The sequence below is a fragment of the Anabas testudineus genome, chromosome 23 (assembly GCF_900324465.2).
Source record: "Anabas testudineus chromosome 23, fAnaTes1.2, whole genome shotgun sequence".
Lineage (NCBI taxonomy): Eukaryota > Metazoa > Chordata > Actinopteri > Anabantiformes > Anabantidae > Anabas > Anabas testudineus.
Window position 1 is genome coordinate 15,063,451 of NC_046631.1, and position 10,958 is coordinate 15,074,408.

The 10,958-nt window shown below is 41.7% G+C and overlaps 2 protein-coding genes across 2 annotated transcripts in view; one reads left to right on the forward strand and one right to left on the reverse strand.

Moving 5' to 3' along the window:
• tspan12 (tetraspanin 12) overlaps positions 1–1,986 on the reverse strand; it is an 8,601-nt gene extending 6,615 nt beyond the window's left edge. The window contains exons 1-3 of the mRNA XM_026362024.1: positions 1,266–1,986; positions 771–853; positions 404–539 (exon numbers count right to left, since the gene is read on the reverse strand). Coding sequence (XP_026217809.1) covers positions 404–539; positions 771–853; positions 1,266–1,331 — 285 coding nt within the window. The 5' untranslated portion in view covers positions 1,332–1,986. The remainder of the gene's footprint in view (positions 1–403; positions 540–770; positions 854–1,265) is intronic.
• An 864-nt stretch (positions 1,987–2,850) lies between these two features.
• ing3 (inhibitor of growth family, member 3) lies at positions 2,851–9,392 on the forward strand. Its single transcript, XM_026362023.1, has 12 exons — positions 2,851–3,129; positions 3,272–3,343; positions 4,497–4,597; positions 5,252–5,317; positions 5,665–5,761; positions 5,868–5,939; positions 6,273–6,389; positions 6,528–6,691; positions 7,212–7,402; positions 7,621–7,813; positions 8,100–8,138; positions 8,514–9,392. The coding sequence occupies exons 1-12, from the start codon at positions 3,102–3,104 to the stop codon at positions 8,628–8,630; spliced, it is 1,257 nt and encodes a 418-aa protein (XP_026217808.1). The 5' UTR covers positions 2,851–3,101; the 3' UTR covers positions 8,631–9,392.
• The last annotated feature ends 1,566 nt before the right edge of the window (positions 9,393–10,958 follow it).

A 10,958-nucleotide genomic window follows, 5' to 3' on the forward strand; every position in this document is an offset into this window, starting at 1 on the left:
GTCTGTCTGTCTGTGTCTGTCTGTGTGTCTGTGTGTGTCTGTCTGTCTGTGTGTCTGTGTGTGTCTGTCTGTCTGTCTGTGTGTGTCTGTCTGTCTGTGTGTGTCTGTCTGTCTGTCTGTGTCTGTCTGTGTGTCTGTGTGTGTCTGTCTGTGTGTGTGTCTGTCTGTGTGTGTCTGTCTGTGTGTCTGTCTGTGTGTCTGTCTGTGTGTCTGTCTGTGTGTGTCTGTCTGTGTGTGTGTCTGTCTGTGTGTCTGTCTGTGTGTGTCTGTGTGTGTGTGTCTGTGTGTTCCTATGTGGACATAGATATTAAGATATATAATATCTACTTGATAACTGTATTAGACGTTTGGGGTGACGGGTCCTCGGTGGTTAAACGCTGATGGGGGTGGAGGGGGGACGTACCCAGGACAGCAGCAGCAGGTTCCTTTTGAGCGTGCCGCAGTAGCCCACCATGGCCACGATGATGAGAAAACAGCACACGGCGATGATGACGGGATGGACAGCTGGAGAATAAGTGAGGACGGCTGCTTCCTCCAACCTGCAAACACACACACACACACACAGAGGAGATTTATCAGTTATTTATCTTTGTGCTGCCTCGTTATTAATCCTGCAGCTCTCTGAGCCAACGCTGCAGGAATGTGAGCAAACACAGTTTGTCTCCTCCAATGTGGACGAGTCCTGACTGGGTTCACACCAGTTCACACGGGATTCAGCCTTACGTAAATGTACTGCGTTACCTGAGGTCTGTCGGTCTGTCTGGACTCACCTGGTGTGGGCCGTCAGTGTCAGGACAGTGTTCAGAGAGTCTCTGATCCATGCTGCCACTCCCAGCACACATGCTGACATCAGCTGGACACACACACAAATAAACAGGGATCAGTTTCTGCTGCTGCCCACAAATAACATGTCAGAATGTGAACCACGCTCTCACACACACGGTGGCCTACTTTCTACTTAGACACACTCTCTTTGCACAATTAACTCTCTCTGCACATTACGTTTACATTTGGTCGTTTCTCAAACACTAAACACCCAAAGTAACCTACAGCTGAGGTACAAAGCAGCGACAAAGGTAAAACATGGACAAAACCTTCAAGGCAAACGCCATGAGAAGAAATGTTTCTGGAAGCAGAAGAGGGAGAAAACACATCTGCCCTCTCTCTCCGTGGTTTAACGTTCAGAACACGCGCGTACAGCGGTATCCATAGGTTTGCTAACACCCTGCAGTGACAGCATGGATCAGAGCAGCTGCTCCTCTCACCCAGAACAGCAGGTTGAGCGCGTACAGCAGGCAGCGCAGACACCTCACTGCGTCCTCCCGAGCCATCCCAACCGGAGCTCCGCCGTCTGGCTCATCTGTGCCCGGGACACCACCATGGCCACATGCTCACTGCAGACACCCAACACCGACGCCGGGGAGAGCGTTGTTTAGATCGGAGCCTCTTCTCAGAAACCGCGTCCGCTCCGTGCGTAAAACCCACATTCCGCCATCTCGGCTCTGTCCGGTGTCTTGTTTTAACAGTTCGTGTGTCTCCGTGCGAAGCTCCGGGAAACTTTCACAACAGGTGGTTTCTTACTTTCCCTCAGCCCCGCTGGGATGGTGGAGTGTGTGGTGCTGACATTTCCACAACAGTCATCACTCACTTGGCGGAACACCACCGGAAAAACCGCAGCATGAACCAACTTTAAGAAACTTTTCTCCACACAAAAACACACACTTGCCGTTTGTTATTATCCAAAATCTTCGAACTTAATATGAAAACACAAATCCAAAAACTTCACCAGAACCGCCAGCCTGCTTCTTAGAACCTCTCCACAAATGGACTTCCTTTCCTTTTGCTGTGTAAAGAGTCCGACCCGAACTGTGAAGCTGGAGTCCGGACCGCTGGCTGCTGCTGTGGCCGCAGCCCGGAGCAGTCTGCTGGGAAGTGGTGAGCTGTCCTACTGCCTCTTGCCCTTCTTCCTCCTCACTAATTAAATGCGTGCAGCGGCAGCAGCCTCCCTCCCTCCCTCCCTCGGCAGTCAGTGTCCTGGGGGAGGACAGAGGAATGTGTCCGCCCCCAGCCGCGGGGTCAGGAGGCCATCGGGCTGACAGTGTTGTTGTGCTGAAGAGGATGAAGCCGTGGAAGAAACAGCGGACACATAGAGGCCTCTGCTGGTTAGGACAGACGCACAAGACGCATGGAAAGACACGGTCCAAAAGTATGTGGACAAAGACTAATTAGTAGACAACATGACCTTGTGTCCACATATGTCAAGTAGATAGTCGAGGTTATCCAACTACTTTTATGTATGTGGACACAAATGACTCTGTATGAAGTAACTGGTGGTTTTGTCCACACATTAAGTAATTTGGCCAAAACTATGTGGACAAAGCAACTTATAGTCACAGGACTTTTTTGAAATCAGATATTCTGTGATCTTCGTCAAATTTTGGGGAAATTACAAGAAAAAATACCAGTAAATGTTTGAATGATATCCAAATAATCCATGTTTTCTCTTCTTTTTTAGAATCCTTATTCTACACATTAGTCACTGAGGGAGCACCACGCAGAGAGCATGACGCACTTCATTTCCCTGTTCATAATATAACTTATGTATCATCATATGATCAATAGCCACATTGTTTTTCTTTTTATTTGTTTATTTATTTTGTTCCTTCTTCTGATAGTTATTGTGTTAATACCCACTTTCCCTGCAATTTCAGTTAATCAAAGTGTTGCTAACGGCAACAATTTAATTTAAAAAAATCATTAGTGGCTAGTTCGCTATTCCACATAGATGGAGCCTAATTAAATAATTAAATAAATCTATGTACATTTTTTGTTAAAATGAATGAAATACTGTTATGAGGATAATAAATTTAAACTATATGCTCACTGATAGAACTACGACTCCCATGAGCCACCGGCTCAAAGAGAAATCAAATCTACGCATGCGAAGATTTCAGCCAATCACAGAACAGGCAGGCAAGTGCGTCACGTTCTCTGACCTCAATTTTTCGGCGTATTTTTTCTGAGAGAGACAGCGGCTGGCGGCGCCATATTGAAAGACGAAAATTCTTCCATTAAACGCCTAAATCTTCAAATCTGCCGTCATGCTGTACCTGGAGGACTATCTCGAGAGTGAGTATGGGATTGTAACAAAGGGATAGGGGCTTTATTTGGGGGAATTATGCGTTAAATGTGTGTTATCTGTCGGCCTGTGACGTTCCGGCCGTTAGCCTAGCCAAGCTAGCAGCGTAACCGTTTTTTCTTCTTCTGGCAGTGATCGAGCAGCTACCCATGGATCTCCGCGACAGGTTTACGGAAATGAGGGAGATGGACCTGCAGGTTCAGAGTACGTACGGTCCGGTGCAGCCCTACCGGTTAACGACAGAGCATACCGTGAAGAACCACAGTTTAACACCGACACACGGCAAACCGTTCTATAACATTTTACTAAAACGTTTCAGCAACATTGTTGGCGGGCGTGAAGTTAGCATGTCCGCCAGCGGTAAACGGCTAGCTGTGAGTTGTAATGGGAGCATGTTTTACAGAGTAGAGTCAGTTTAAACCGGGGTTAAAGGAAATCCAGTTTCTTAACAAAGATTTAGTTGAGCTGCCACTGTAAAGTCGGACAAAAACAGTGTTTTGAAATAAGCTAACGTGTCAACAGGATATGTATGTAAGTTAGGATTAGTATTAAAATATAAACTAAGTAACAGTATCACTTATAAATATTAGATTGTCCCTCACCTGGACACTATTTAGCTGTTGTTAGAATGTCATACTATTTTTCTACAGACTCAGAGAGGCCAGATTGAGGTGTTTTGGACATGTTCCGAGGAGAGATTGTGAACATATCAGTAATCAGATGCTGGGGTTGGAGCTGCCAGGCAGAAGGTGTAGAGGAAGACCAACGATGAAATTTATGGATGTAGTGAGAGAGGACATAAAGTTAGTTGGTGTAAGACAGCAAAATGCAGAGAATAGGGTTAAATGGAGGCAGATGATTCGCTGTGGTGACCCTTGTAATGGGAACAGTTGAATGGAAAACGAGAAGACTGCTTTTCCACAGAATGGTGAAAAAAAAAAAGGAGCAAAAGAAGTTACAGAGAAATGGTCTAAATCAGAGGCTATAGAATCAGCTTACTAGTCTGTATCGATATCTGATATTTTCTTAATTAATGATAGGTCTTTATAAAACATGTTTTTGTATTATTTATCCAAAACATTTACAAGAGACAACAGAGAATCAGTGGAGTTTAACAGGATAAAGTGAATAAATCAAAATCATTCTTTAGATTGATTAATCTCTTTGGATAAAAGTGCCATCCGTACAGGAGTTTTTATTTAGACAGCTCTGTCTTTTAGTTATGGCCCTTTTGGACTCAAAATTTAAATCTGTGACTCTGTATTAAATTTATGGACTTGATGTTAATGTAGTTATGTGGTAAAAGGTGTGAGTAAAAGTTTAGTGTGTGTGTTTTTCTTTCCTCGTCCTTGAACAGACGCCACAGATCAGCTGGAGCAGAAAGTGATTGAGTTTTTTGTCAACGCAAAGAAGAACAAACCGGAGTGGCGAGAAGAACAGATGGAGGTCATTAAAAAGGTCAGAAACTACTTGTTTCTGTTAAATAAAAATAAGAAAAGAAATTGTCTGAGACCTGTTTCTGCTTTGCTAGTACATTGCCTGACTGATTGTTGGAACTGTTGTATTTGTTATATTTGTTTTTTGTTATATTAGTCCAGTATTTCCTGCAGAGTGTTATGGTGTGTAAAATAATGAGGTTAGGTTAAGCAGCTTCACTGCTATGCAGTGATCTGATGAACATACTGATTTCAGATTTCTCACTTGGTTGGATCTTTGGCTCCTTTGAAAACAAAAATTGCGTTGATGATAATAATAATAATAATAATAATATATGTTTGACACATGGAGAAAAAAGTTTTGACAAAAAGTGAATGAGGGGAGGAGCTGGCCACGCTCCAGATTTGGAGATTCTGGAGATTTTTCAGATGAAAAGAAACATGATGGTAACATGAACTAGTACAACCGATGGAAACATCAGCAGATAATGCATAGAGGTAAACACAAGCACTTGGCTGTTGAAGAGCTGTGAATTAAGAATAATCTACTTTTGTTTTTGTTTGTTTAATGACTGATCATATCGGGTATTCTGAGCTAACCGCTTGATAGCTATGGGCATGAATTTCTGACATTTAATTAATTTTTTAATAAAAGCCAATACTAAACTTGTTTCAGGATTATTACAAAGCTCTGGAGGATGCAGATGAGAAGGTGCAGCTGGCCAATCAGATTTATGATCTGGTGAGTATCACTGTCTTATAACAGAGCAGCCTGTAGGCTTCAGTAACATCATTAATGTCTCACTGTCATCCCTTCCAAAATGTTGTTGTTCACACCAACCAACACTAGATGGCAGTCTGAGACTTAATACAGGGTCACATAAAAATCTCTGATATGCCAGGTTAAAACTTTAACAGATAAAGGGTCAGATGGTAAATTTATATTTACTTTTAATTTTAGCCTCAAAGCAGCAAAATAAAAATATGTTATACTTCATGTTAAAATATTTTTAACATGAAGTACTAAGAGTGGTGGTCGTCTTACTGGTGTCGTCTTACTGTCCGTGTGTTGTTTGTCCTGGTTCCCAGGTGGATCGCCACCTGCGGAAACTGGACCAGGAACTGGCAAAATTTAAAATGGAGCTGGAGGCTGACAACGCCGGCATCACTGAGATCCTGGAAAGACGTAAGTAAACCCTGAGAGAAGCTGGTTTTAAAACTAATTGTGTGTTTTTGGTACTAGGCCCACAGAGTCCTATATTTAACACCCTGTCTTTTTGTTTTCTCCTCAGGATCTTTAGAGATGGACAGCCCGTCTCAGCCAGTCAACAATCATCACGTCCACTCTCACACTACAGCTGATAGTAAGTTCGGACTGTAGAAAGTGACCTGGATCAGTCTGACTGGTCTGTGTTCAAAACATCTGTTTGATTTGAATATGTGTGAAAAGATAAGATGCAAATAAAGCAGTCATTATTTTAACAGTGACTAAAAACAACCTCAGACAAAAACTAAACATACGATTCAAAATGAGAAGGAAACAATAATTTTTAGCCTCTTTACAGTAACGGGGTTCTTCATTAACATTGTGATCATATATTGGACTAGAAACAAAGGCTCCAGTTTAAATAGGGTTCCTGCACTGAATAAAGGGCACTGACACCAGAGGTTGAAATGATATGTTTGTGTTGTGACAGAGAGGAAGTACAGCGCTCCCACTCACCACACCACAGAACATGTTCCTGAGAAGAAATTCAAATCTGAAGCTCTGCTGTCCACACTCACGTCAGATGCCTCCAAGGAAAACACACCAGGTGAGAAAACACTTGATGTTAAACACTTCACCCATACAGCCCTCTGTGTGTTAGCAGGTGAGCCTTTAGGTAACAGTCTTTACTTCACCTGGGGACTCCTCAGTGTGTGCGTGTTAACTCTGTGTGTGTCCCCTGCAGGCTGCCGTACCAACAACACATCCTCGTCCACCAACAACGTTTACAGCGTGAACTCCTCTCAGCCTCTGGCCTCCTACAACCTGAGCTCCCTGCCTGCAGGGCCTGGGGCCGGGGCCGGGGCCATCACCATGGCTGCAGCTCAAGCTGTACAGGCCACAGCACAGGTGAACATGAATGCTTACGGTTTTGTCTTCCCAGATACTGAACTGAGTTTTTCTAGATTTTGGAATTTTGTCAGCTGGGAGTTTTGGGAGAATTTGAACATTGTTCCTGTCCTGTTATGTACTAATAGATAATGATAATGATTTCCTGACTAAAAATTTTAATCTTCCTCGTCTCGACTGAAATAAAAGATATCGTAGCGTGCAGACGTTAAATATGACAAAGGTATTGTCAAACATTTTGTAGCACTGTTTATGCCGTTGTAACCATCTATTTAACAGCTCTGAGCGTTGAAGGTCATGGTTAGGCGAGTTCTGTATACATTTTAGACAGTTAAAAAAAATACATAGAAATTGTAGAAAATTACCTAACTATATGAGAATCAGGTCATGCTAACAAGCCAAAGTAAATTTATTTATCTGAAAACATTTCATGCTTTTAAAAATTAGGTTTCAACATGTTAAAAAAATGATAAAGTGAATGTCACATTTTAAAAACATGCTGATATTAACTCCTTATTAGATGAAGGAGGGCAGAAGGACATCCAGTCTGAAGGCGAGCTACGAGGCCATCAAAAATAACGACTTCCAGCTGGGCAGAGAGTTCTCACTGCCACGGGACAACGCAGGATACTCGTCCTCTGCACTGGCCTCCACCCTCACACAGACCCTCGCCCCTGCCACCACCTCAGACTCCAGAGGGCGCAAGTCTAAGTAAGACTTTCACATTATTCGGGCCTCCTTAACACGGACAGATATTTCCATTTTATACAAAAGTAGACGTGTGTGTATGTGTGTATGTATGTATACAGTACACGTCTAACTAATACTGTATGTATTCATATTAAACTCATGTATGCATTTAGTGTCCCTGACAGTTGACCTGTGATCAGGTCATGATGATGTCAGACTCATACTTTTCTGTTTTCTAGAAGTAGCATCAAGTCTTCCAATCATCAGTCGTCTTCGTCCTCCTCCTCTTCGTCACTTTCATCGTGCTCTTCGTCGTCGGCGCTGGCTCAGGAGCTTTCTCAGCAGGCCTCGGTGCTACCCGAAGCCGAGGCCAACAGCCAGGTGGACTGGACCTACGACCCCAACGAGCCCAGATACTGCATCTGTAACCAGGTGTGTTAGTTTACCTGTCATTTACCTGTTGACAGCTTTCCTCCCGTTCATGGTTCAAACATTATTAGTTTTAATTCTGAATAAACTCACAGAACAGGCATCTGAAATCTGGTCCAGAAGGTGACATGAGAAAAGATAGAGAAGGAGATGAGGAGAGAGATGTTCCAACTATATTTGTACTTGTACATACACCAAACTCTGGATTCAGTGATAAATCAATTAAAATTAGGTTTAAGTGTCTGAATTAGTTCAGTTAATAATTAGTTTCTGTATCTGTCTTCACCAGGTTTCTTATGGAGAAATGGTTGGCTGCGATAACACGGATGTAAGTATCAAAGAAATATGTGTTGCTGTTTGATCAGAAATGTATTCAATCCACTATTTAGCGAAAACACAGATACTGCACTTAAGTACAGTTATGAGGTACTTGCACTTTACTTGTGTATTTAGGCTTTATGCTACTTTACACTTCTACATTTATCAGAGTGCATATTAGACATGGACTTTAACATTAAGGTGATACAAAGTCTTACATAAACACGTACAATTAAAATAAAATCAGTTGGGATCACAATGAACAAGTTTTTTTTGTTTTTTTTGTTTTTTTGTTTTTTTTTTTCTCAGCTCTGCTGTCTGACAACAAACGAATGAACAAGTTTGATCGTGCAATTCATGTAAATATGATTTTTCCTCTGTCTAGTGTCCGATCGAGTGGTTCCACTACGGTTGTGTTGGTCTGACAGAGGCTCCAAAGGGGAAGTGGTATTGTCCTCAGTGCACTGCGGCCATGAAGAGGAGAGGCAGCCGCCACAAATAAACTTTTCACTGTGCGATGTTAACGCCCAGATCGTCGTCATTAAACACAGACTCTGCAGAGGGAGGTCAGAGGTCAGCAGGCTGCTCAACGGCAGCGGGTTTTTAAGAAGATAAAATATTTAATCTTTGGAGCAACAGACATGGATTAAAGCCACAGGGAGGGAAATCATCTGAGTTCTGGGATTAAAGTCAGAAGTCTGAATCTAACATTATCGAGACTTAAAATCTACACAGATCCTGTGGTTTCATCTTTTTAAATTTGTCTTTATTAACCTAAGTTAGGGCTGGTCACAGAATGCCCAAACGTCAGACTTTATTTAACCATTTATTCAAGTCAGAATTAATTTTCTCAGTTTTTTCCCTTTAATAATCCAGATCACCTTTCACATCATAACTTTATTTCAAGTCAGAAATCAGAAAAGCGTGTTTTTATGAACAGAAGTGTTTAATTTTCTCAGCAATCCTGTCTGTTTGTCCAAATGTGTGTTTAAGTCAGACTTCTCAATCTCAAAATCCTGACTTACTGAATTCCAGCATTGTAATTTCGAGTTTTTTGTCTTTATCTCGTAACTCAGATGTTTTCCTTTAGTTTGTTTGTAATTAACTTCCAGCATATTTTATCATTTTAAAGCCACAGGAACTCACTTTTTGTCTTCGCAATGAATGTTATCATACTTCTGAGAACACTAAAAGGAAAACTCCTCTGAAAAACCACGAGGACGAAAATAAACTCGACTTCTCTGTGAATCTGATGAAAACTTCACATCATCTTTCTGGATTATTAAAAACTGGACGGACTAATGAAAATCAGTTTTTTCCTGAAAACCACCTGCACATAGATCTAAGGTGTTTCATCTGAAAACGTGGTCAAGCTGAAACATATCATCGATTGGCTGCGGTTGACCACGTGCTGAACTCACCTGGGCAGGTGAAAAGTCAGAGGTTGGAGGTTTCATCCTGAAAACACGAACATGGGAACAAACTCAGGTCTGAGTTTAATCTGTGTGTTAAAGTCAGAGTTAATGAACTATTGTACTTCAAACGGAACGAGTTTTCCCCTCAGGAACCAAATTCTGAATTCTGACCTGAATGTTCTTAGTTAAATCCAGATTAGGATTCATGATCAGAATCTCACTAAATCCAGATTTGTTTTGCAATATGACAGATATTTCATATTTAAATCTCCAAACTCAGACTAATGATCTGATTTTATGGACTGAAGTGGCTCAGTTGGTAGAGCAAGCATCTACAGACCCCAGGGTCAGTTGTGCGATTCCTGGCTCCACTTGGCTACTTGTCCTGTAGCAGCTGTCCAACCACAATCTACCCAAGGGGATCAATAAAATATGTTATTTATTTTACAAGTTTTATTCCAGATGATTTGTAATATATAAATAATAAATTAATATATATATATATATATATATATATATATATATATATATATATATATATATATCTCCAGTCTTCAGTCCCAGACTTTAATCTCAGATCTGAAATTGTTGCCGTGTGGTCGTGCCCCTGCTGTTGGACCTGTCGGAGCTTCTCTGACTTTACAGACTAGTTAACAGGATAAAACACGAGTTTTCTTTGAACTTCAGGTTTTTCAGAACAAAGTCCAAGCCCGCTGTGTGTTTGTATGGCTGTCATTGTGAGGACCTGTATGACTTTTTAACCATTGGACTGAGGACATTTTTACAGGTGAGGAGATTTTAGTCGGTCCTCACATTGAGAAGGGTGTTTAAAGAGCAAGACTAGGTTTTAGGCTTTGGTCAAGCTTAGGGTGAGGCAGTTACTTGTGATGGTGATGGTTAGTGTTAGGCAGTACACATGATGGATTAAATATTGAAACAGATTAACATGGCCTACAAGACAGTGGGGGCTAGGGGATGAATTAGATCGAGTGTCCTCACACTGACTGCCATAAGAAAGTGTGTGTGTGTGTGTGTGTGTTTTCAGTCGTCACTGACATGTTTGTTTCCAGGAATGTTAAAAAAAAAAAAAAAAAAAGATCCAATAAAATGATGTTTTGTTAAGTTTTAGTGTTTAAATTCATGTTTTTCCTCCTGAAACAGACATTGTTTTTATTGATTATTCTGCTGAGTCATCGTCCACCGCTCAGCTGATGCGATAGCGTTACTTGAACCTTTCTCTAAAGTGAGGAGACACATCAGCAGGTCTGATGATTTCGTGACTGACTGCAGCTTCCTGTTGTCAGAGAGGGAGGTTTGGTTTTGGGTTTTACATGAAAGTGCAGCAGAATCCCCCAGAAACGTGACGTGTCGACTCACCTGTGAATCCCAGACAGCTAGTGAGCTGATTCAGGTGT